This window comes from Cyprinus carpio, chromosome A16, assembly GCF_018340385.1.
Source record: "Cyprinus carpio isolate SPL01 chromosome A16, ASM1834038v1, whole genome shotgun sequence".
Classification (NCBI taxonomy): domain Eukaryota; kingdom Metazoa; phylum Chordata; class Actinopteri; order Cypriniformes; family Cyprinidae; genus Cyprinus; species Cyprinus carpio.
Genome location: NC_056587.1, coordinates 6,376,972 through 6,404,750, shown reverse-complemented (window position 1 = coordinate 6,404,750; position 27,779 = coordinate 6,376,972). Strand labels below are relative to the sequence as shown.

The 27,779-nt window shown below is 35.0% G+C and overlaps 1 protein-coding gene across 8 annotated transcripts in view; it reads right to left on the bottom strand.

The window, feature by feature from the left end:
• Window positions 1-1,872: 1,872 nt before the first annotated feature.
• The window catches only part of LOC109105722 (auxin response factor 19-like), a 163,230-nt gene continuing 137,323 nt past the window's right edge, over window positions 1,873-27,779 (bottom strand). The window contains exons 2-9 of one of the 8 annotated variants that reach the window (XM_019118988.2): window positions 23,268-23,305; window positions 19,020-19,055; window positions 18,485-18,590; window positions 16,684-16,908; window positions 15,223-15,363; window positions 10,240-10,553; window positions 8,159-8,416; window positions 1,873-6,692 (exon numbers count right to left, since the gene is read on the bottom strand). In XM_019118988.2, the coding sequence (XP_018974533.2) occupies window positions 6,471-6,692; window positions 8,159-8,416; window positions 10,240-10,553; window positions 15,223-15,363; window positions 16,684-16,908; window positions 18,485-18,590; window positions 19,020-19,055; window positions 23,268-23,305 (1,340 nt within the window). In that variant the 3' untranslated portion in view covers window positions 1,873-6,470. Of the gene's footprint in view, window positions 6,693-8,158; window positions 8,417-10,239; window positions 10,554-15,222; window positions 15,364-16,683; window positions 16,909-18,484; window positions 18,681-19,019; window positions 19,056-23,267; window positions 23,306-27,779 lie in introns of all 8 variants that reach the window. The other 7 variants (XM_042772248.1, XM_042772246.1, XM_042772247.1 and 4 more) reach the window with 7 other exon arrangements.

Sequence of the window (27,779 nt, the reverse complement as noted above, 5' to 3'; positions counted from 1 at the left end):
TAATCTTCGGAAAACAATTTAAGATATTTTGGATGAAAACCGGGAGGCTTGTGACTGTCCCATAGACTGCCAAATAAATAACAGTGTCAAGGTCCAGGAAAGTATGAAAAGCATCGTCAGAATAGTCCATCTGCCATCAGTGATTTAACTGTAACGTTATGAAGCGATGAGAATACTTTTTGTACACAAAGAAAACAAAAATAACGACTTTATTCAACAATTTCTCTCCTCTGTATCTCTCCAAATCAGCGTAGTGCCATTTTGGCAACTCTGAGCAGTACGCAGACGGCGTATGCTCTTCTGTGTCTTCTAGACCAAAATATCTTAAATTGAGTTCAGAAGACGAATGAAGTTTTACGGGTTTGGAACGACATGGGGGTAAGTGATCAATGACAAAATTTTCATTTTGGGATGGAGTATCCCTTTAATGCTAGCTATAATAATTTTGGTAATTGAAATAAAGCTGAAATAATACATAAAAATTTGATTAAAAACGTAAGTTTAAATTAAAGGGATATATGACCACCATTCATTATAAAGTTTGGAAGAGCCAGGACAATTTTTAAAATTAAATCCGATTGTATTCATCTGAAAGAACAAAGTCATATACACATAGGATGGCTTGAGGTTGAGTAAATCATGGGGTAATTTGAATTTTTGGGTAAACTATCCCTTTAAGTTAAAGGTCTAGAACTCTTTTTTTTTTTTTTTTTTTGGCAACACTTTACAATTAGGTTCCAAACATAAACTAACAATGAAACATGCTTCTAAAATATGAATTAATCTTAATTAATGTTAATTCCAACATTTGCTAATATATTATTAAAATCAAAAATGTTATTTAATGGACCTGAGCTAACGTGGACTAACAATAAACAGCTTTATTATTATTTAACATTAACAAAGATTAGTAAATACTGTAAAAATGTATTACTCATTGTTAGTTTTAATTAGGGCTGTCAAATGATTAATCACGATTAATCACATCCAAAATAAAAGTTTTGTTTACATAATATATGTATGTGTACAGGGTATATTTATTATGTATATATATATAAATACACACACATAAATTATATATTTAGAAAATATTTACATGTATATACGTTTATATATTTATATTCTTATATTTTATATTATATATAAATATATTTAATATATAAACATAACATATTTCTTCTTAAATATATACATGCATGTGTGTGTATTTATATATACATAATAAATATACACAGTATACACACATATATTATGTAAACAAAACTTTTATTTTGGATGTGATTAATCGTGATTAATCATTTGACAGCCCTAATTTTAATGTATTAAATATAGTTAACTAATGGAACCTTATTGTAAAGTATTAACTTTTTTTTTTTTTTTTTTTTTTTTTTTTTTTTTACTAAAATTAGAAACAAATATATAGCTAAATTAAAAGCTATAAATGCTATAATACTAAAATAACACTGGCTCAATCGGCAACATTTGTTACAATATTGATTAGAACAACACCAATAAATTGTCCTTTGTTTTATTTATTTGAAAAAGCAAAAATCAATGTTCAGTGAAGCATGGGCCAGTTTTTGGTTTTAAAGAAGAAATGTGAAGCTTATAATTTTATAAAAGCACTTACAAAATTAGCTATAAAGCTGTTTAAATCATAATTGTTATTGTCGTTTTAGGGTATGTGTTTATAGCATTACATTGTCATGGTAACAAAGTTATGAATTTATATTTTTACACACAAAAGGTTAGTGATTTTATTCACACTAAAACCATGTTCACTTTAATATTTTTTTATGCCTTGTGGCTATAATGTTGAAACATTGTGTATTTTAACATTAATGTATTTGCCCCATTCACTTCCACTGAAAGTGCCTTACTGTAATCTAGATTTTTGCTTTTTTTATATAAGAAGTGAAATTATTGTTGTGCCACAAATAATGTGGATTGATCCTGTGTTGAACCTGGTATATTCATTTAATCACTAGACATTCATTACGAAGCTGATTTGTTTACTACATAATTTAAGCTACAAAGTCATTACCATTAAATCTTTGTTTGATTACTTTATTAATGAATATCTATTGATGTTTTAATGGTCTAAAGAGCATGCAGACTTTTTGCCACGTCTTAAAAATACACAAAGTGCGCAATAATGCTTTGTTTGCTTCATTTATTCGTCATTATTTTGGGGTGAAAATAAAGGAATAGCAATATTCTTGAAGGTCAGGGAGGTGTTTCGTTCGTGCAGGAAAAAAGAGATTGGTAAGAAAGAGAGTCTGGTGGAGGAAGAGGAAGAGCACATTGGAAGAACCATTTAAAACCTTCAATAAAGCATGCATAGATATACGTACTTCTTATATCACACCTCATACAGCTCAGTCAGTCCAAAACGACTGGATTTGTATAGCTTGCTGAACATGTTGACACCATGTATTTCAGCGTTATCATAAACAAATTTTATCACAACAGTGTTTCTTATCCAAAGCATTACTTCTGAATATGATTCTTAGACCAAGAGGAGACAACACAGGGTTTGAGTAACAGACAGATAATAACATACCAAGGGAAAAAGAGAGGAAAAGGAGAAGGAGAGAGGTAGAACAACAGACCAGTTACAGCATCATGCCAACAGACAGTTTTGTAGTGAAACATGGCAGTAGAATCGTACAAAAAAATCCAGTTGAAATCAGTTCATCTGTAAACACAAATGATAAACAACTGCATTCAAGGAAATACATTTGGCTTTTTGTTATTTATTAATTCGTATATTCCTTATCTTACATAAAAAGCAATAAAAGAGAACATGACATCACTCCTTTGGTTGCAGCAGCGTGACCTGGCTACGTGTGATTGCCATTGATGGTCAATTTGCACTAAAATCTCAAGTTCATAATCCTTAACGACTTCTGCAATGACTTCTGCAATGAAGTCAGAATCTCGGAATCACTTGATGACGTGAACATACTTGGGCTGCATTCAAAATTACACACTCTTCTGAGAAGCTACTTATTTTGAATAAGTAATTACTTTATGACTGCTAAAAATGTTTGTTCTGTATAGTACGAATGTAATCTGTACGTACTACATTCACCAAGTTGTCATTATCACGTGACCTACCAGCATCAGTTGTGTCAGTCGCCATTACAACCAAAGGTGCATTTATCTGAAAACAACAAATAGATATCATACAGGCTGCAAAGTTAAATCCCTCTCCTATATAATTCTTAAATAAATAAATGGGCACATATTATTTCATGTGAGCAACTTTTGGAGTTCTGTATGCTTCACGTAATATAAGAACTACAAGACACTGAATAAATATATAGCAGTTTTGTTTCTGTTTAACGGTTGGTTTATGCAATGATGTAGTAGACTGTTATGTATCGATAATATAAAACATTATATTAAAACATTAACCTTATGACATACAACAAGATGTTTAAGAAAGTGTGTGATTTTTTTCAGTGACAAAAGGTACACAAATACTGTACACAAAAATCTGTCAGAGCCTCTTCAGGAGCCCAGCAGTGAAATAATATGTACCCCAACATATAGAGGAGGGAGTGCACACAATTCTGTAGAAAAATAAACATTGTCCCAACATTGCATAAATAATCAGTTAATAAATAAATTCAATCAAGTCAATACACTTCATATAGCTATTAATGCTATTTCTTCTTAAGTTTGTATTACACACAGCCTTCAAAGGTGAACCGTGTGTCCTCCAAAGAAACCATTGTAATAACTTGTAGACTTTTTCTTTTTTCTATTTTTGTTATTTTTTTGTTTGTTTGTTTGTTTAAATCCTTAGTGAATCATGCATGACATCACAATGCAGGATGATGTAGTTACTGTACTTCTGTTTCTGAACCGGACGTCTGCTCCTACTTTGGGACGAATATGCTTCATATTCGTTTATGAACAAATACACAGTCAATGCAAAATTTGTAGCATCATAGTTACTGTGTAATCAGTGACCATGACAAACAGGAAGACGCCTGTGCAGTTGGACATTCCAAATGGCCTGAGTTGTTCATGAGGTCACGTTGAACTCGAATCAAAGTCCATTTCCATTCTCATTCTGTGGAAACATTTTTCCTTGTTATCTTGGTAAAGGATATTTACAGCATGTGAATCCAGGTCCTTTTCTATTCTCCCTTTGATAGATAGTGAAAAGAACTGTAGGCAATGGAATACATATTTTGGAACAGAAATTATGACATGCTTTATTATAAAAATAAATCATCAAGAACCAGTCCTGCAAGTGTAACAATAAGTATGAGTCGCCAACAGGACTGTTCTGCCAAAAATGTTTACTGTAGTATTCTTCTATTTTTGTAATTTGAGGTTATAGGCACTACCTATCCATCTTTCTCCTCTCAGTTGTCATTTATCATGAAAACAAGTAATTTGAACAGAGTTCATTTAATCTAGATATTTCAAAACCATCCTGAAGCCAATGTTTGACTAAACCAGAGCAAAAACAAATAATTTCATGATAAAAATGATAGAAAATAAGAAGTTCAATGGGAAGTGTATTTTTGTCTCATAAAACAATTTTCAATCTAAAAGACATATGTCCTTCTCCCAACAACCAATGCAAGTGCAAAAAAGTTTTTTTTTTCTCCCCAGACATTTCTCTCCTTTAATCAGCCAATCAAGTCACTAAACACACAGATCTCACAGAGTCAGTCTCAGGCTCAGCTCAGAGTACTGAGGTCCAGTGCAAATATCTATACAATTTTGTATAGAGTACACTGACAAACATCATGCATGCCAAAAGAGAGGGAAGCACGCTATGTTACAGTCCAGTATGAATTATATCTGTGAGTATGTGTGGTGTGCACGTGAAAAAGTTTATATTACTACTACAAAAAATAAAGAAATTAAATGCTAAATGAAAACGTGTCTAATAATGTGGCAAATAAAATCTAAAAAAGCTGTTTGTAAGAGGTTGGGTGCTTTGATCAGTATACTTACAGTAGCTTAATTTTAGAACAGTAAAAGCTGCCATACAAAGCCAAAACAGTCAATCAATCAACTAATTTAATTTTTCTCAGTTCTAATTTTGCTGTAGTTACTGCATTTTTCCTTTGTATGCCAGTATGGGAGAACATCAAAGGTATATGTGTATATATTTGTGAATGTACACTACCTTTCAAAAGTTTGGGGTCAGTAAGTTTTTTTTAAAGAAATTATTTAATTAAGAAGCATTAGATTTTATCAAAAGCAACAGTAAAGACATATCGATGAGATTTCTATTTAAAATAAATGTGGTTGTTTTGAACTTTCTATTCATTAGATAATCCTGAAAAGAAATCTGTCATGGTTTCCACAAAAATGTTTTGTGCAGCCCAACTGTTTTTAAGATTGATAATGATTTAGAAAGCTCATGTGACACTGAAGACTGGAGTAATGGCTGCTGAAAAAAATCAGCTTTGCCATCACAGGAATAAATTACAATTTAGACAAATACTAAAATAGAAACAGTTATATTATTTTATAATATTCATGTTTTTATATTGCATTGTTGATCAGATAATGCAGCCCTGGGGAAAAGAGGGTTCTTCCAAAAACACTGAAAAAATTTAACTGACCCCAAACTTTTGAATGCGTACTACATCTATTTGCTTGAGTTTATGAGGGTTTGAATACCGTACATATTAAATAAACAGCCGACAGAACTATGTAGATCAGTGGTTGGTTTCAGTTAATTGATTTTTATGTTTCTAAGCACAGAAACTTCTGTATTGAAACTGTGTTTCTCCTAACAGCGTCATAAACTGCCAAATCCAGTCTTTTATATATAAATGAGTGTGTTTGGAAGTATACAGGGTGAAAACCGAAGAGGAAAAGAGGGAATTTGTGTTGTATTGAGTGTATGTGATCTCTTATGGTAAGTGTCTTTGTGGGAACTAAAATTCTGAAGGGCATGGGTTGAAAAAGCTTGCGTTACTGTCTATTTTACAATTATATATATATTTTTTTGCTGTTTTCTTAGAAAAGAATAGTATTATTATAATCATTATGGTTTATTACCTATAGTTTCTTTATTTTGAATAATGAGTGCCAACACTCCTTGTAAAAGCATGCACATATTTAACCGAATGTTCTTCATATTCATCGTCCTGAAACACATACTGTACCTCCAACTCTATCACTCCATTCCAAACATGAGTTTTCCTCCTCCTGTCCTTTCCCAGTTCCAAGGATTTCCCATTCCCGTTCTGTGCCTTCCTTTTTCAGACATCCATAATAGAAGGCTTACAAAAAAAAATAAAAATAAATATATCATAGTGTTCATGTATTCAGTGCTGTAACTTTCAGTTCTGCTTTTTCATTTTGGGTTCGAGCAGTCACTCGAATTCCATCACAATGGTGTTTGATTCCTGAAATAGGTGTTGATATTGTTTGATCACGCTGATTGAAATGTCTGTCATAACCAGCTCAAGTTTAACGCCAGCCACTTAGTTGGTTGCCGTGGTGTCTACAGACGATGATTCGGACTCCTCCTTTTCCTCAAGCTCTTCAATTACAGATGGCGAGACATCAAACACCTTGCGCTCTGTGCTGGATTCTCCAGGGGCTTGACCTGGACTGCTTCCTCCCGTCGAGGTCACTTCCTGCGTTACTGGAGATGGAATTAATGTTACTGGTTCTGGTTCCATACATAACGTTACCTCTTCCTCCTGGAAAAGAGGCGGGATGTTAGACTGGGCACATGTCATTTCCTGTTTACAGCTGCAGTGTGTAATTTCTGTGCTAACAGTGGCACTAAATATAATAACAATGGAATGAGACTCGAACAGGTTTTGTTTTGGGACAACTAACATTTGGGACTCAAATAAACAGACCATTGTTGAAAGTTGTTTTAGCGACACTTGCAGTAGTTCAGTTAAGGTATTTATAAATTGTTTCTCATGAAATGTATAAACTTTGTAGTGCTATCAAAAATGTTTTTTTGTGATCTACCCAACCAGGAATGCCTTTCCAGTACAACGATGTAACTTGCTTTTTAACAACCGTATGATGCCTTGTTGGAGATATTAACTAGCTAGTCATGACGAAACTGTAGTAACATGGTTGTATTTCCATTATTTGCACCATGCTGGTTCAACAGTATAGTACTGCTGTTATTGACGTCAATCACAGGTGAAGTATTAATAGGTTCCCTTATACATTTATGCACATGCGCATTATTCAAAAACGGCACTGATTGTTGATTGTTGTTGGGGTGGAATTATCCATCAGCCTGGCCAATAACAGTAGGGTGGAGTTTTTAAAAAAAACCTGTCTGAAAACAGTCATTATTTTTGCAGTTCCTTTTGGTGCCGCTGTTGGCACAGAAATTACACACTTCAGCGCTAGAAAAGTTACACACTGTAGCTGTAAGAACTGATTCAAACTGTGACTCATACCTGATTCCAACAGTGACAGGAGTTAGAAAACTTAGACAGGATTCATACTTTTCTAGCTGCTGACAGAAATAGCATTTTAAATATATATATATTTTCATATTAACTGTCTGTCGAGATGCTGTTCTATTCGTGTTTATTTCATGCCATAACTTGTATTAAAGTTGTATTACCGCTCTGCTGCTTGAACTGAGGCACTACAGCGTGTTGTGTCTCAATACATTTAAAAGCATCAAAGCTACATTCATTGTTTGAATTTCATGATAGAATGGACAGAATTTGAAAGATGAGACATTGTTTCCTATCAGAAGTAAGAAAGCACAAAGCTCTTTGAGATTATTGGAGGTTTATTGCAATGAACAAAAACTTCTTTTGATAGTTTTAATAGACTCAGTGTAGTTGTCAACTGTAAGTGGATCATGTTCATAGTTAATGTGATGAACTGTGGTTACTCTGTTATGACACCTGTGTGAACTTGAGGGTGCTGACTTCATACATGCACTAAAAATGATGCTGGGACCATTTGGTCAAAAGAAACTTCCAAATAACTAGAGAAGTGAAGTTAGTTTTGAGAAAAAGACAACTATAGCAGATATCACTTGATATTTTGTTTTTAGTGCAAAAACATTCAGATATTTTTAAGTGTGGGTTAAGTGTCATTTAAGGGCTCTCTGCCTGTTTTATTTTGCTTTATAATAATAATAATAATAATAATTATTATTATTATTATTTTCACTTACTTTGATCTCTTCCTCCTCCTGGGCTTCCAGTAAAGGTGAGCGATCTGTTGTCACCTCCTCTGTGGGGGCTGTTAGATTTCCATCTACTGCTACAGGCATACCCATGTAGCCCACCATGTCTGCCTGATAGGCCTCTGTCTGCACTGCCCCCCACAGATCCACTAATGGCGGGTGAGTGAGGGGCGGCAGGCTGTGGATGGTGCTGTTGGGAGTAGCTTGTAAAGACTGAGTTGCACTCTGTAGTCTTTGCTCCAACATCTGCAAATAGACCAAAAAACATCTCAAGTTTCCATTGTGGTATCTACAGTATCTATCTATCTATCTATCTATCTATCTATCTATCTATCTATCTATCTATCTATCTATCTATCTAGCTATCTATCTGCAATGTTTCATGGGAATGGGCAATCACTGCTGCGTATTTTTAACATGATTAAACATCAAGCTGAAATCAGTAAACATTGCCTTCTACGGAAGCATCTAGGTCTTGAAACGTTTATACAAAGATCAAGAATGGGATTTTTACTTTTAGAACCCAACTTGTGCTCTATTGCATTACAATTGCAATGGCTGATGGGATTTGTAGTGTTTAATTCCCCATTTGCTCCAGTGAGACCTTGATTACTGTGACGATCAATGGCTTCTGGTTAAAGGCTGAATGATGGACCCTGATTAAGTTTTACTGTTGATCCTGGGGCTGCTGTTGAAATGGCCACTGGGACCTGTGCTGTTCAACACCAACATGATGCTGCAGCCAGCAGAGCAAGAGATGTCTTTGCAGTAGATGCTAACTGGAATGGCAGTTTTGTAACTCACCTGTTGTTGATACTAGCATAAGATCTGTTGCAGCACGGCCTTATGGGAGTCTTACAGTATGTCAATGCGCCAACAAACTGTTGTTGAAGAGGCATATGGAAGATACATTTTATGACTCCTCTGTTACTAATACAGGAGATGATGATGCAGATATGTGTTTCATCCCTGCTTCACACCAATGTCTGTGAAGCGATGAAGGTGCACATTTCGCTTTCACACTGACAGTGTTTCTGCCACATAATAAAGATTTGTACAAAAAAATTATGTGATTTCTGGTTTTCCAAGTTGAGAATTTCATTATGGCAATAAATTATAAAAGGATTATTGCGAGTTTTATTTTTCCAATAACATTTTACTGTACATTAAGGTTCTGGTTGTTAACATTAGTTAATGATGAAAAATACTTTATTTATTTATTTTTAATGTTGATTTCAACATTTACTAAAAAACTGTTAAAATTAAGTTGCATCTGTTAATATTATTTAATGAACATGAGGTAATATGCAATGACAATAAACCATGTTGTTGTTATTAAACTAATGTTAATAAAGATTTAAAAATACTGTAACGTGTATTGCTTATTGTTATTTGTTAATTAACTACCATTAACTAATAAGATTTATTAATCGTTTTAAAGATGATTAAACTTTTTAAAGATTCATTCATCTTAGTTTAGGTTAATTTCAGTTTTAATAATAAATTATTAAAATGAAAAGTTGTATCTGTTAATATTATTTAACGAACATGAGCTAATATTAACTAACAATAAACAGTGTTATTTTTATTAACTAATGGTAATAAAGGTTAAAAAATCCTGTAACGTGTATTGTTTATTGTTAGTTAATTAACTAAATAACTAATAGGACCTTATGTAAAGTGTTACCATTTTCTCTTTTTGAACCATTTTTTAAACCATTATTTATTTTATTTTTTTCAAGAACTGAATACTCTTATTTATTTATTTATTTATTATGATATCAGGACAGCTGTGTCACACTAACATTTTTGACTTCATGCCCATAAAAAATCCAAATTAATTTTAATTCTGAAATTACAAACATTCTGATCATAGAAGAGGTGTATTCATTCAGTGCAAGTCAAAATTAATAGATCTGTTAATGTGAGTGATGAGATAAACATGCACAGCTCACGCACTGCAGTATAAAAACAAAACAGGCCTTATGGAATTTGTAGTTTCATGACTCACCTGTAAAGCACCTGTTGTTGTTACAGGGGGTTATGGGAGTTGTAGTTTTCTAACTCACCTGTTGCTGTTGTTGATACTGCAGGAGCTGTTGCTGCTGGTATTGATGGATCTGGTGCAGGGTCTGGATCTGCTGTAATTGGTTCTGATACTGCTGCTGCTGTTGCTGTTGTGACAGGAATTGAGCTGCTGAATTTGGGTCATATCCTCCCTCAGTCCCGACAGCCATGACATATGAACTGGTGGCAGGAGAGGCCACACCTGACTGTTCATTACTAATTGGCTCCCAAGCATCAGAGGAAGAAAGGCAATAAAGACCCTGGGAGACGTAATTGTGAGGCCACACCTCTGCAGAAGAATGGTGCACTATCTGGTCTGAAAGAGACAGAGAAAAAGAAAGAACATATTACAAACGTCAAGGGTAACATTCTGTATATTTTATCCTATTTCTAAATCTTAGATCATTTTCCACACAGCCTGTGCTGATCAGAGTTGTCATCTGGTGATTATTATATGGCTACTTACCAAACATCAGCAAGATATTTTCTAAATTATATCCAATTATAAAACAATGTTGAATAATAATAACTGCACACTCTATTTCTGACGGTGAAATCTCTTGCCTCAGTATACCCCATGGCCATCATTGTGAAATTCACTCATTTCACCCCTTCAGCAGGGCAGAAATGAGATTCTTTATTTACTGAGGAAATGGCTTTGTAATGTAGCATAGCAACCCTCACTTGTATACAGACTGCCCACTGAGTTTATTCTCCTCTTGCCCTTTTTCTCTCTATAGACCTTCTATGGCGGCATCCCAACTGGAATGAAACTCCATAAATAACTGATCTGTGCTCTATACAGCAGATAACATGATTCACAAATGATTTCATTACAGGTGATTCAAGAGGAATGATGCAATACAATAAAACTAATAAGCATAAATACAAGTAGCACACACATTTTGGCTAAAAACCAAATTAATATTTTTTTTTTTTACATTTTTTTTTATCATTACTTTTTACTATAATGTACATGTACATTTATTCATTTGGCAGATGCTTTTATCCAAAGTGACTTACAGTTGAAAAGTTTGTTAATAAAATTATTTTTAGCAATACTCTTCAATAGAATAGAATATTTTCTGAAAGAAATTAACAATTTTATTCAGCAAAGATTCATTAAATTGCTGAAAAGTATCAGGAAAGACTTACAGCTCTAGAAAAAATCAAGAGACCACTGCAAAATTATCGGTTTCTCTAGTTTCTCTGGACAACATTTCTCCCAAATTCCAAATAGTTATATTGTCATTTAGAGTATTTATTTGCAGAAAATGACAACTGTTCAAAATTACTGGTCAAAAAAGATGCAGTGTTTTCAGACCTTAAATAATACAAAGAAAACAAATTCATATTCACTTTTAAACAACACAATACTAATGTTTTGACTTAGTAAGAGTTCAGAAATCAATATTTGGCAGAAAAACCCTGATTTTCAATCACAGCTTTCATGCATCTTGGCATGCTCTTCACCAGTCTTTCACATTGCTGTTGGGTTTTTTTATGCCACTTTTGGCACAAAATTTCAAGCAGCTCTGCTTTGTTTTATGGCTTGTGACCATCCATCTTCCTCTTGATCACATTCCAGAGGTTTTCAGTGGAGTTTGGGCTGGCCATGACAGGAACTTGATCTGGAGGTCCTCCATCCACATTTTAATTTGACCTGGCTCCATGGCAGGGAGCTTTGTCCTGCTGGAAAAACCATTCCTCAGAGTTGGAGAACACTGTCAGAGCAGAAGCAAGCAAGTTTTCTTCCAGGGCAACCTTGTACATGACTTGATTTGTGTGCCTTTCACAAAGATAAATGTGCCCGATTCCAGCCTTGCTGAAGCATCCCCAGATCATCACAGATCCTCCACAAAAATTTACAGTGGGTGCTGGACTCTGTGGCTTGTAGGCCTCTCCATGTCTCCGTCTAACCAGACGACCAAGCATTGGGCAAAGCTGAAAATTGAGCTCATCAAAGAAGATGACCTTACTCCAACCCTCTACGGTTCAATCCTTATGGACTTTTGCAAACCCCAGCCTAGCTCTTCTTTGCTTCTCATTGACGAAGGGCTTTTTTCTAGCTTTTCAGCCCTGCCCCTAGGAGCCTGTTTTCAACTGTCCTTGCTGTGCACTTCACCCCAGCTGCCGTTTGCCATTATTTTTAGGTCACATGATGTCGTTCTGCAGTTGTTGAGTGACATTTAATGATTTGGCGGTCATCTTGGTCAGTGGAGAGTCATATTCAACCTCTGACAGTCTGTAGCTTTGTTGTCGCCAATGTCTGCAGCTTGACCTTGTTCTTATGAATTGCTGTCTTTGAAATTTTAAGGATGGAAGCAACCCGATGCTTACTGTATCCCTCTGTATCCTGTAAAGCCAGAACTGAACCCTTATTTTCCTCACTCAATTTTCTCTTTTGGCATGTTGGATAGTTATTATTTGATTCCAATTCATTTTGAGGTACTACTAGCACTGTTTTTCCATCCAGCTTGTCCTACTGCAAGAGGATAGTGATGACCACAGCAGTGGTTTTTATACCTTTCCTCGTAAAAAATATTTGGTACAGAGTACTTCATTAGGCAAAATGAGGTTTGCCTGTGTTGGAATTCAATAGACACTGGAATGGAATGGCTGGCGCACATGTAGTGATGCTGATTCAAGAAAGAATTTAGAGTGGTCTCTCAATTTTTTCCAGAGCTGTACATTGTTACAAAAAAAAATAAAAAATAAAATCAAATAAATGGTGTTCTTTTAAACTTTCTATTTATCAAAGAATCCTAAATAATAATAGTAAAAATAAAAAAAAGTATTACCGTTTTCATCGTTTAAAACTGACAATTATATTAGAATGATTTCTGAAGGATGTGACACTGAAGACTGGAGTAATGACTGCTTTAAAAAATACTGCCATCACAAGGATAAATTACTTATTAAAATATATGATAAATATTTTATTGATATATTATAATATATTACAATAAATAAATTAAATATAAAAAACAGAGGTGGGGATCCACTTGCATGCTTTATTTAATAGAGAGTAGTCAGAATAGGCAGGGTCAAACAATGGCAAACAACAATATCCAGGGTGAGACAAAAGAGTAATCCAAGAATGGCAAAGGTCAGGGCAGTCGGCAAAAGATAACAAAACAAAAACAGTCCAGAGTCAAAACACAGGCTAGGCAAGGCAAGGCAAGACAGGGCAGACAATGAGTTCAGAAGTGGGCACCACTGCTCTGAGAGGAGCTGAAGCTGACACCGCCGCCTCAGGAGGAGATAAGAGTGGTGTGCAGTCCAAACACACCAAATAGCAGTCCCCATTATGGGGAGTGCAGCAGATACAGGAATGACTTCAGGAACTACAGGGCTTTGATGCATTGAGAGCGCTGAGACCGCGGTGCTTGAGAGTGCTGAGGCTGTGGGGTAGCCAGCAGCTCGCACCAACACCAGCACTGGATCCACCACACTGGTAATCAGCCCCAAATGCCTTTGGAACACCTGAATGTCTTCAAATACAATGTTCATGATGACCGGGAACACAGGAGTGACATCCATGATGGCCGGAGACACTGTGGTATGGCGGCCATGATGGGACGAGACTCTGGAGTGGCAGCCATGACATTAAGAGGCTCTGGAGTGGTGGCCATTATGTGGAGAGGCTCTGGTGTTAGGACCACAGGGCTTAGGAGTGCTGAGAGTAGTGGGCTTGAGATAACCAGACTAGGAATCTGAGATGTGGTCCTCAACGGAATGCATTCCCTGACAGAGGCAAACTAACCTCAATACTGGGTCCATAATTGGCCTGGATTGGCCTGGATGGATGAGCATTAGAATGAAGCTGGGGATCCATATGCAGGCTTTATTTAAAGAGTAGTCAGAACAGGCAGGGTCAAACATGGCATACAACAATATCCAGGGTGAGACAAAAGAGTAATCCAAGAATGGGCAATGGTCAAGGCAGGTGGCAAAAGATCATGAAACAAGAAAACTGTCCAGAGTAAAAACACAGGCTAGGCAAGGCAAGCCAAAAGGAAACAGAAAAACACGGAAAACAAGGATATGAGAAGAATAGAAGCACAATGCAATAAAAGTCTTGGTGAACATAAGAGACTTATTTAGAAAAACAAATCCTAAAGAGCTTTAAAAACTAATCTAATATAATATCTTTATGGTTAATTCTTATGCAATAGGTTTTTAAGAGCATTTTCTACTCTTTATCTGGTGCTGGAGATCAGGTTACATTCTTATGTTCTTTGATTTATGGAGCATATGTTCCAGATGTTAAAAAGAAACTACCATCTGGATTTGCAAATGCATTTTGTTCCAAACTTCTGGGGCTGTGAAACTAGTTAGAGTTTTGTTACACCTCTGCCTTAGCATATGACATAATTATCACATTATCTGTCTGTTACATGTTATCATTTGGCATGCAGATGGCTTTGGTTGTTCCGAGCTCTCATGTGAATCTGTATAGCTGTACTGAACTGTTTAGTGGATTAGTTCTCGTTCTCCTGAGAGTCACGGGTCCCTGACCTTTAGTTATTCATTTATTCAAAACCATTCAAAACCCAAAGTGCACTGCATTCCAAATCAGCAGCAATATAGCAATCCCACCCTCACTCTAGGAGGCTTTCAATGGAAAGCTTTCTTCTTGTAGAAACCTCTTAAGATTAAATAAATAAAGGAAAACAAAAGAAAATGTAAAATTTTTCTTTCAGTTGTTACAGAGTTAGACATGGATTTTGACCATATCTTCTTTACATATTCTTTGAGCTGAGATGGAAAGATGAGCTAAGTTGTTGAGAGAATGTGTTTAATTATGGTTTATGACAGCATGTCGCCTGAATAATTGCAACACTCATCAGAGCTCACACTGTGACACGGAAGTTCTGTTGCTAAATTGATTTTATTCCTAAGTTTCCAGCCTAAAGCGCAGTAGGAAGAGGAACAGTAATTCGCTGAGCTTGCAGGTGCATGCTGGGAAATGTAGTCAGTACCTCGGCTGGTAATGCTTTCCTGGTTGGCCTCGCTCAGGTGGGCTATGCTTCCCTGATTAGATCCAACACTTGTGCTCTCGCCGTCCATAGAGCTCCAGGCCAGCAGCGTTGCCTCAGAGATCGCAAACTGCTGAAGCACACCTAACAAAATTCAGGATTACATTGTTTATTGCCATAAAACTGCATAAAAACTTGCTTCTGTAGCTAAGTTTTAAAGAAAGAATAAGTTTAAGTGAGAACAGGACAGTTACATTTATGAATACATAATTTGTATTTTGTAGATGCTAGTGATTCTATTGCTATTCAACTTCTGAATGTAATAGGGTATTATTGACTAATTAAGGAATATGTTTGTGACTAATATTAATTTGACCACTAAAACCACCTGTGTTTGGACCATATGGAATGATTTATATTGATTAAAATATACACTATCATTCAATAGTTTGGGGTCAGTAAAATATATATATATATATTTTTTTTTAGGAAAATTATAGTTTTTTATTCAGCAAAGACAAATTTCAATTGACCAAAAGTGACAGTAAATATTTACACTGTTAGCAAAAAAAAAAAAAAAAAAAAAAATATATATATATATATATTATATTGATATATATATATATATATATATATATATTTTTTTTAGGAAAATTAATAGTTTTATTCAGCAAGGACAAATTCAATTGATAATGTTTCTTCAGCATATTAGAATGATTTCTGAAGGATCATGTGACACTGAAAACTAAAGTAATGGCTGCTGAAAATTCAGCTTTGCCAGTACAGGATTACATTAATTTTTTTTAAAGATTTAAAATAGAAAACAGCTATTTTAAATTGAAATTATATTTCACAATATTACTGTTTTTACTGTATTTTTAAAAATCAAATAATGCAGCCTTGGAGAGTAAAACATTTTTCAAAAACATTTAAAAATCACACCAACCCAAAACTTTTGAATGGTAGTTCATAACATTGAACCCAAGAAAAACAAAAACAATAAATAAACAAAGAAACAAATACATAATTACATACTGTACATATACAAATATATAAATAAATAAATATAAGTTTGTGTTTTTAAATATTTATTTTAAACAGTTTATATGCTTAAGAAATTAATCCTTAATAATTCCTTGATACTTTTCCCCAGTTATGTTTAAATTATAGTCTGTAATGGACAAATTCAAGGACACATAAAAAACTTAATAGACTCCAACAATTAGTCTCACACTTGAACCTTAATCTCTGTCACCTGACTGTGGAAATACTATAAAGAATATGAGTGATGTGAGTACTATAAATGTCTGATAACAGAGATGTTGAACCTACAACAATTTAGATGTTGAACCACTAGGTTACACTTCCACATTGTGGGTCTTCCGAATGTTGATTGTCTTCAGTCCTTTCTTAGCAATAGATTTTGTGTAGGTCTTTCTATCTGTTAAACACTCTGTCTCTCACCTGCAGCGAAGCGAGCCTCCTTCTCTCCATCACTGAGGTCGCTGTATGCGTCATTCTCCAGCTTGCGCTCTTGTTGGAGGTGCAGACTGGAGGTGCGTCCCGTTCCACTGCCCCCCACACCCACCGTCTGCATGCCCCAGCTCTGCCACTCAATCATGTGGGCCACACGCCCCTGGGCCATCGCTGTTGGCTTTGTCACCTTGTCCTTCATAGAGCGAGTCACTCCTGAAGGGGACAGACAGACAGAGGGTGGATGATGGGATAAGAAGGCAGCAAGAGAAGGCTTTTAGTTTATGGAGAGAAAGGGGGAATAAAAAAAAGTAGCTTTAGAGTATGACGTCACCTGCTCAGAGACTTTTTGTTAGGAATTGGGAAAAATTGGGAATAGTGTGCTCAGAGGTTGCGCTACAAATATTATCCATTAGCTACTCTTACAGACTGCGTTACAAAGTGCCCATCATTATTTATTTTTATCTATTGTGATTGTTTTAGTTTTGTTGATTATTATTATTATATGAAAGTATGCCATATCACCGTGATATAACCAAAATTAATATTTTTAATAATTACAAATTACTATAATATAGCAAAAAGTAACTAATTATGCTACATCTTTATGGAGAATAACTTGTGAATGTAACCGTCAGCTTAATTTAATGTACTAAAAAATTTAAATAATAAAAAAGGTCACTGTGATGCTACTCCATCAACTTCAGGAAGTTTTTTTTTCTTTACTGAGAGTTCATGAATTTACACGACTTTTCCAGTCTTGTGTGATTTACTGGATAACGATTAAGGGTAAAAACCTTTTAAAAGATATTTAAATTTTGTAAAATTTCTACCGAATAAAATATTTTAGAGCTTGGCGTAACTAGAACGAAATTCCAGGTCTAGAATTTTCACTTGCAAAATGAGGTAAGATTCTAATAAAATTCTTGTCTGTTAAAATGATGAAAAGCATATATAATTTTCCTTTAATATTTACCATTTCTACAGCCAACGCAACCTCTCCATGTGCTGTGTTATAATGTTTCTGTTGGTGATAAGTATGTGTAGAAATTACTTTAAGGTAAGGAAATGAAAATTACTTCCAAAATGGGATGGAGAGTAATGAGAGTAGATGCTTATGGTCTGGGAAAAAAAAAGTTTTAGTGACAACGGAAAGGAATTTGTCTTGCTGGAATTGCTGTCTTCACACACTAATAAAGATCTACACACAATAATAGCCTACACTTTCTCCTGCATTTTCTTTATAAGTCACAGCTTATTCATATATTCATATACATATATACACATACATATATATATATATATATATATATATATATATACATATATATTACCAGTACATTAGTGCAAACATACAGAGATAATTAAGAGATCTCTCAAGCTCTTAGGTAATATCTAATGAAATGATGAACATGTATTATTAAAGTCAAAGAAAAGGATCATTCAGAGAAGGATACAAAAACAAAAACACAGATACAGATTACAAGACAACACACTGACTGATCTCCACACTTCACACGCACTTTACATACAAAAACCTGCCTCTCCCATCAACCACCACTTAGGATAAAATGAAAAGTCATATGAAAATGAATTGTGGGAAGCATATCGCTTTTCTTTTCTTTTTTGGACCTTGGAATTCACCAATGGCATGAGCCATTGGAGAGTGTTTATACATGGAAACGGGTGGTGAAAAGGGAAACCCACAAGGGTCCATGTTGGCTCCATCTCCTCCAGCTCAGTCTGGAGTCAACATGGGGTCAGTTTACCATTTCACAGGACAGACACACACCTGACACACCTGTCAGAGAGGACTTAGCCAGAGCGCCGATTCCATAGGCATTGGAGTTCCGCTTCTTCAGTCGAGGGAGGATTGAGGTTGTGTCCTCCATGGACAACTGAAATGAAGGAAGGCATTCAAGAGAGAAAAATGGGACAGAAAATAGGAAGGATGAAGAAATAGATGGTTTTGATGAAGCAGGAGACGGCTCAGAGCAGAAATGAAATGCAAAATTTTAAGAGTGGCATTTTATGGAAAGGAAAGAGGTGATAAAAGAAGTTAAGTAGAAAGTTAGCAAAGTGGTTTAGAGGTTGTGAAACTACATTTCCCAACAGCCCGCTTCTTAATTTCTGTCTATTTGCATGATGGGAAGTGTAGTGTTTTGTCATTTGCGTCCGCAGCAAAGTCTAACTACTAGAGCACATCGACAAGTCACCGCAAAAGAGCGACAGATCAAACGAAAGAATGGGGTGTGAGATAGAAGACTGTGATTCAGAGGAAATTAACAAAAGGAAAGGAATGGAGGAATGATATTCACAACACTTACATTGATTCCATCCCATGAAAAGTCTGTTCGGCCATGCTGAGAGAGAGAGGAAGGAGGGATGGGGAAAGAATAGACAGAATTAGAGAAAGAGGAGAAAAGAGCAAGAGAGACGGCCACATAGAAAGGAGGAGAGAGAGGGGGATTGTGACAGAACAAAGCATTTTAAAAACATGTGAAGCTGAAGGAGAAATTGAGAAATAAAAAAGAGAGGAAATCAAATTCAGAGAAGCTGATTTATTGACCGGACTAACAGAGAGGTGGAATACAAAGGGACAGTTCAGCCAAAAAATTTAATTCAGTCATTATTTACTGATCTTCAGGTTAATCCAAACCTTTCCTGGCACTTTGAAGTACAAAATGACACATAGGGGTTGCTGTTTTCCATGCAGTTTCAATGAAATGAAACTAAAGCTTTTAAACACCATGAATGTATACGTACATCTAAAATCTCTTTTGAAACCAAATGAAAGCTTTGTGTAAGAAACAGACCAAAATGTTTCAACTGATAAACTTCCTCTCCAGTGAGCTGTTAAACCACTGTGATCGGATTATTCAGAGTCAGTGAGCTGAATCCAGAGAACTAAATCAGTCTAATTCTTGAATGAATCATTTAGAATGATTTTGAGTCAAATGATTCAAAGATCAGACTCGGTCCTGGAGGGCCAGTGTCCTGCAGAGTTAAGCTCCAACTTGTCTCAGCACATCTGACTGGATGTTTCTTGTATGCCTAGTAAGACCTTGATTCGCTGATTCAGGTGTGTTTAACTGGGGTTGGAGCTAAACTCTACAGGACAGTGGTACTCCAGGAACAGGAGTGGACCTCTGCTCAAAAGAAGGATTGGGTGTGAATAATACGTTTTTAAAAAAATTTTCGTCTGTTTACATAAAAACTCTTGTGACTTGGAATATAGTGCACAAGTCAACTGGGCGACATTTATGATAAATAATTTTCGTATATATATATATATATATTATATGATAATATATATATATATATATATATATATAATATATATTTATTATAATTTATGATAAATACTATACTCATCCTGGAAAACTTCAATAAATGTTCATTGTGAAAGAATGGAAAACAGCTAGACGATTATTTAAATATTTCGTGATACATCGAATAAAAATGTTTAAGCATTAAGGGTGATTGGAATACAGTATGAGGGTGAGGAAATGATTCTAGAATGTTTTATTTTTGGTTGAATGTACCATTTAATTGTGTTTGTTTTATGTATTATCTGTAACAGAGTTTGATAGTGGCAAGAGAATAACTACATTTTTACATTTCTGAAATAAATAAATAAAAAACAAGATGTGAGAGATGCCACAAATGTATTATCAAGGGCGTTTCTATGCATTTGCTAAGGTATTCTTGTTTTAGCATATTACTGCTAGTAGCATGTTCTAGATGGTTACTTGGTGGTTCAAGGCAAAAATGCCTATATTTAAATCTTTATGACATTCTGGTCCCTAGATATGGCTTATGTCCCTCCTTCAATAAGTAAATGTATTTATTTATTCATTTATTTAGTTAGTTAGTCTGCCAGGTGAAAATAACATGTCTAATTGCTTAGAGAAGTAATAGCACATCTCTTCTCAACAAGCCACAGCATTTACAGCATATCATTCAAATGTGTGGGATGGGTTATATGCCAAAGTTTAATACTTAAGGTTTGGTGTTTATTCAAATATTGTAAGTATGAGCAATAGTCGTGCAGTTTGCTTTGGCAGACAGACATGAGCATTTAAAAAAAAAAAAAAAAACATGAAAAACTATGGCCTCACATCCATTGCCTAGACTAAAAGACAGATAAAAGCCATGAGCACAGCTTATGCTAAAAGCAAGACTATTTCTACATAGCCTATAAATAAGAAACTGTGTGTGTTTGTGTTTACAATACAATAAAACAACAACAACACAGACACAGTGACAAAGAAAGCAAATACAGCCTAATGAATAATAATAATCAGTCTATGCTGAATACACGATAGGTGAAGGGAGTGAATGCTTTAATAGACTGTCGACTACAATCATCTTACTATTTTTACCAGTGATGGCAATAAGATATACTAGCCATGAAGATTCAGGGACAGAGATCAATCCCAGAGAGCTGTGTTTACTCGCTATTACAGGTGAGATTTTTTTTTTTTTTATATATATAGCACACAAGCCTGTGGATGTTACAATATATTTGGTATTTGTATATTAAATCAGATGCTGAGTAATATGAAGTCTAAACAATGTTAAAATAATTTGGGAAGCTCCTGGAGAGCACAAACTTCAAACACGACGTCAAAATTAACACTGTTTACTCATAATACATGTTCCTGTCCAACAGTGCACGATTAATCAGTACATGTTGCTCCAAAGAGAAATAATCTTTCTTAAAAATGAAATAATGTCTCTGATACTGGGACAACTTTAGGTGTATCAGACTTGTCAAGTTGTACCAGACTTTTTAATGATTAGTTCTGTTGATTGCATTGTTGCGCTAGCAGGTGGCGACACTTGATCGTCTTTATAAATTAATCAATTTGATCATCAATTTTCGATCAAAAAACAAAAACAAAAAAAAAACTGATTCATTTGGGAATGAAGCACCAACCCTGTGTAGATTGGAGGCATTCAATAGTTTTTTCTATGGAAGGTGGATGGGGCCACAAGTTTATGGAAAGTTTTACTGTGCTAAGGGGATGTGTCTCTCAAATCTCACACATTCTTGCTGTGTTCGATTGTGCCATACTTTTTAAAGCAGATTTACCTCTAGATTTACCCACATTTTACTTAGTGTATTGCGCCATTGCTTTACTGATAACTGCTGCGCTAAAGTTAATGTTACAATGTAAATTCAGACTTTTCTACCTGAGTAAGGAAGATTAACTAAACAACTAAAAAGGACATGACAAATTATGACATAAGATTGACATCAAACACAATGTACCAATTATGCCTCATGCATCATCCCTCATGAACAAATATAACGTCTGGTGTTTGCATACGTGCGCACCAGTGTACCAATTCAACATCCTTCATGAATAAACATAACATCTGATGTGTTGTATACCTATATACCAATGTGCCATCATGTCACATATCCAAACGTAGTCTCAGATTGCTGAAACTTCATCGCTGCTGTGCATATTGAAACTGTGTGTTGACACAATAAAATTACAAGCATTCCGTTTAAAGACTTTTAGCCCCGCCTGCCTTCCATATTATTTTTTTTTTCTTCATTTTTGATTCTTTTTGTTGAAGAAGCAAAAATTCTGCTAATATCCTGTATAAAATGCATGTAACCAAAATAGTAGTATAAATAGTATGAACTGAATTCTATAAATAGTATAAATTAAATATTTTGAAATACTTCACACATATTTAAATTTGTTTTCAATTATGTTGTTTGTTGTCATCAGGGCTTTATTTAAAATCTCCCTCAAATCTTGTCACACTGATTATCAATTGTTTTCTCAACATTTTGATGTTCAGCCAGGTACTTCAAAACCAGAAAAGGATGACACAGATGATGGAACTGTGTGTTTATTATTGATAAGAACATATATGCCTCATGAAAAGACCTTTTGAATTTCATATATTCTTTCTTTATGTAGCAAACCCTGTCTGATAATGGATTTAGCTTTGAAAGAGAGAGGGAGGGAGCAAATCTCATACATATGCTTTGTGTGAGATAAAATGAATGTGCTTACTCATTCAAATTTACCAACAATATGTATGAAGACGTAAGAAGAAATAAAAGCAAGCACAGTGATGTGTCAATGATGATACAGAGCATCCATTGAGAAAAAGTATAATCCCTTCCTTAAGCACAGACCCAGAATCAGTCTCCAGTATCACTGTATAGCTGAAGGCAAATACTATAAGCCTGCTTTCTGGGTCAGTTCTTAGGAGTGTGGGGGACTGGAACACACAAATTTAACCAAAAGTAAAGGCTAATTACTATAACACCAAACTACAAGCGAGTTCTGGTAAGCACTAAACTACATGCTGTTTACTAGGCTAATATGCTAACAATGTCTTTCTGCAGTTAAGGAGGAGAGCTGGCTCACTTCCCCAACTGAGATAATCTCTTCCTGTTTTGGACACCTTGGCCCCCATTTTGGAGCAGGATGCTCCCCCCACCCCCCAAACAGGAATTTGTGGTGTGGAGTGTCATAGTGTGTCAGCGCTGTTGAGAGATTTGGCTAATTTAGTATATTTATGTTGGTGTAATAGGCCCTTACCTGTTCCCCATCCTTCTGCACGGGAACTCCATCTGTTGCTGGAGAGAGAAGGAGATAAAAAGAGTAGATTATAGCAGGGTGCTTTCAGATTCAAACAGGAAAAGTATAAGCAGATGTATTTTGTGACTGGAAGAGTAGGTGGCTATGATATATATATATATATATATATATATATATATATATATATATATATATATATATATATATATATATATATATATATATTGTTCAGGGATGTTACTACATCAGGCAGTAATTTACAATGAAACACTGTATTCAGAGTTTAACTGTTACATCAATGCAGTCTACAGTATATCTATTGCCTAAATTTCTGGAAAAAAAGGTGTCACCATAATGGTGATTAGTGTTGGCTGAGAAATTGGTCCTTGTTTACTTGTAATTAATTTTCTTTTAGTCAGTATAATAGTGTTACAGAGCATAATTGATTGCTCTATAAAAATGATTATAACTGGCAGTTTACACTGTATGTGGCAAAATGATAGTACAGAAATGATATAATCTTTTATAAACAGTTAAGGAAGGTGGACTGTTTAGAGCTTAATTGTGGAGTTATCTGTTGTGATTTTTTTGTGTGTTTTATTGTTATTATTTTTATTTTTGTTTTTGTTACAGATTGAGCCACGCAAGTGTAAATACAAATAGGTGGTACAGTGAAACCCATTAAATAGAAGACAAATGGAAAGCACAATACTTGTAACACTGATGTTGCAAATAGAAAAAAATACTGTTTAATGTTAATACATACACTGTAAAACTTTACTGTACAGTAAATTTACAGGGAATCGTTGAAATTGTTTGCATCGTAATGTGACGTGTCTTAAAGGATCTTTACGGGATGTGTTTGAACACACACAGAAAATCACTGGCAGTGTGAATGAACTGCAATCAAATGATCCCGGGACACATTATCCGTGTATTTTCCTGAATTTCTGTGTGAAAGAGGCATTATACATAAACAACAATGTCCCTAGTAGCTGATCAGCTGCCATGTTTATAAAGCAATGAAAACACTTCCGCTTTGCTTATTCTCCTTCTTCCCGGCCTAGTGTTTTCGACTTGTACATTACACGTCACATCCTGATGTCACGTGTCATTACGGGACCTTTATGGATTGTGTGTGAACGCATGCACAGATTCCAGGAAACCAAAATCTAACAATCCAGGAACAATTGCCGGGAAAAATTCCCCGTGTATTATCTGGAATCTCAGTGTGAAAGGGGCTATACTGTATCCTTTACAGAATGTGTGTAAATATGCAGCACTTTTCTGTTTTCAGCCTGCTTCATTTACAATACAATATCATACTAGAGGCATTGCATTATGGGACTGATGTTTTTATTATTATTTTTTTTTAATGCGTTCATTTCAAATGTAGGCAAAGCAAATAAATTTTAACTTCTCTCACAATGTGTTTAATGTTTTATAGGGGTAGGACTAAATATCGATATGGCAATATATTGTTGTGCTTTTCTGTCCGATACAAGAATCAATACAGTGGTGACAAATATCAATATTTTAATTAATAAAATAAGGCGTTTTAAATAGATTTCCCTTCTCCCAGCATTAATTAGCCTAAGAAAAAGAGGTTTTAATGGAGGACAGCAGTGTGAGTAAAATAATAGATGCCCCAGCCACGTTTAGGTCCAAAGTCTGGACTGGATTGCACTAATACTGTCAAAAACACACAAGGTTTACATATAAACACAGTTGGTTATGTCTTAAGTGAAAGTAAACAAAGTAAACGTGGCCTTATGGTTAGAGAGTTGGACTTGTAACCCAAAAGTTGTGGGTTTGAGTCTCAGGTCTGGCAGGGATTGTAGGTGGGTGGAGTGAATGACCAGTGCTCTCTTCCACCCTCAATACCATGACTGAGGTGATACCCTTGAGCAAGGCACTGAACCCCAAACTGCTCCCTGAGTGCTGCAGCAATATGGCTGCCCAATGCTTGTGTGTGTGTTCACTTGGGTGGGTTAAATGCAGAGCATAAATTCTGATTATGGGTCGCCAGACTTCACTTCACTTATAGGCAAAGGTTATCATACGTTAATCTTACAAACTGCTTTGGAAACTGTTATGGTAACGGGTTTTTGTTGTTTGTTGTAGTTTGAATCATCTGATGCAGATTTGTTGTTGTTTTAGTTGTTCATCTTAATTTCACAAGTAACGTAATCATGTCTATGGCACAGAAATTCAATGACTGAACATTTTTTTTTTTTGTATATATATAATTTTTTGAGTTTTTTTTTTTTTTTTTTCCTTAAGTGTAACAGGACACGTTACTTGTCAATGGTAAGAATGAAATGAAAAAAAAAGAAAAAAAAATTGTCAATGGTAAGAAGGTTTACCTCCAACATGACAATGATGTTCCCAAGCACAACAGCAGAACGAATCGACGAGACTAAAAGGTAAGAAAAAGCGCGCCAATGTCTTCTTTTGTTCTTGCATGGCCTTGTCGGAGTAATCTTTTAATCCTTGAGAATGTGAGGATGCTAATTATAAAGTCCCCATATGAAAATCTGTGGAATGAATAAAATAAATAAATATTTAAAGACTATAATTTATACAGCCATATAATAAAAGGTCATCCATTAGAATAATGTAAAAGATTTTTCATTAATCAAAAAAAAAAATTATATATGAACATATTGTAAATATATAAGTGCGCTATCTGTCACGCCCACTGAAGGCTCGCTGAAGTGAACTAACCCTAGCTGCATTTATGTAGTGAGTTGCTATGACTACTAAACATACCCTGAAAGTCTCCTTTTTGGAACCGAAAGTTGAGGTTATCCACTTACTTACTCTTAACCTACCCGGGTATGTCACATAACCTGCTTTCTGGAATACCCACCTGTTCAAATGTTTGGGATCAGTAAGATTTTGAAGGTTTTTAATGTCTCATTCACTCATATTCATTGTTACTGTCCTGTTTCTGTTCTGTTGTGTTTTGGTTTCTCTGCTTTCCAGTTTGCCTGTGTTCCTTCATTTGTTTCTATGGTTTTTGATTTGTTAATTAGTTCCACACACCTGTTTTGTTTCTTCTTAATTGCCCTGTTCTAGCCCTGTCTGTTCCTTAGTTCATTGTCTACTATTATTTGGGTTTATGTTGCTGAGCACTTGTTACTTTTTGTTTATGGACCTGTGGATATTCTCCTGGATTTATGATTAAAACTACTTTTGAACTTTGCTCCTTCGTGCGCTTGATTATCTCAGCTAGCACACCTAAAAGTTACATGATCATTCAGAAATCATTCTAATATTCTGATTTATTATCAATGTTGAAAACAGTTTTGGTGCTTTATATATATATATATAAGAACCTGTGAATCCTTTTTTTTTCTCAGGATTCTTTAATAAATAAAAGGAAAAAAGAACAGCATTTATTTAAAATATACATTTTTTGAAACTATTCTTTTGAAATAAATGTTCTAGCAGTTATGCGTTAAATTGAATACTTTTTTTTTTTAATTCATGAGAAAAAATCTACTGCCCTCTGCAAAATAATTTGCAAATGGTAAGAAGGTTTAAGTAAAAAATGTTGTATGATGGTAAGAAGGTTTGAGTACTGAGTGAAAGTTGAATGTAGTTGAATGGAGTTGTGAGAGACCAGACTTAAACCCCATTGAAAATCTGTGGAATGACTTAAAGACTACAGCCCACAAATGGTCACCATTGTAAAAGATTTTTATTAATCAAAATATGAACTAATCAAGTATAATCAATGTGAATCTAGTCATTTATGTATGAAGTTATTCTACTGTTATAATCATGTATCTGCCTGTGTGTAGAGGCCTGCATGAGAATGGAATGTGCAGAGAGTGCAGGGGCACAGTATATGGTGGAGCTGCACATTTTGTTTTGACATTATGTTTTGTCAATAGACATAATATCCTAAAATAAATTCTACATCCTAAAAGCAGACTGGAGACACAGCCAAAAGAGGTAAAAGAGTCGATAAACAATAACCATATGTATGAAATGTATTGCACATGGGCACGCCTTCGGGAAGCACTGTATAAAAGAGAGTACAGACACAGACTCGATAGATCGTTCTGTAGAGCTTTTTATTGGTTTTATTGTCTCTTGATAATAAAATCTAAATTCTGGCATCAAAACCTTAAGACTCTGAGAATGATTCTTTACAGCAGCGGCAGAAGCCATCACATTTTGGCGCCCGAACAGGGACTGGAAAGGAGCAGAGGGTGGAGGACCACTTTGGGCTGGCTGGACGAACAACATTAATAGTGGCCACTAAACAATAAGGTAGGCAGTTTTTTGTTTATATAATTGATGTTGTTTGCTAGAGCCGGCTGGTGGTGGTATGGATACTCGAAAATGCTCCTCCCAATTTAAAGAATAAAAAGAAAAAAGGGGTTTTGATTCCAGAAGAAATACATTGCATGCAATGGTCTGTGTTTATTGGTTAGTGGGCCTTGATGGAAATCAATAGATGTTAAGCAGATAAAGTATAGGAAAGCGTGCAAAGTCCTA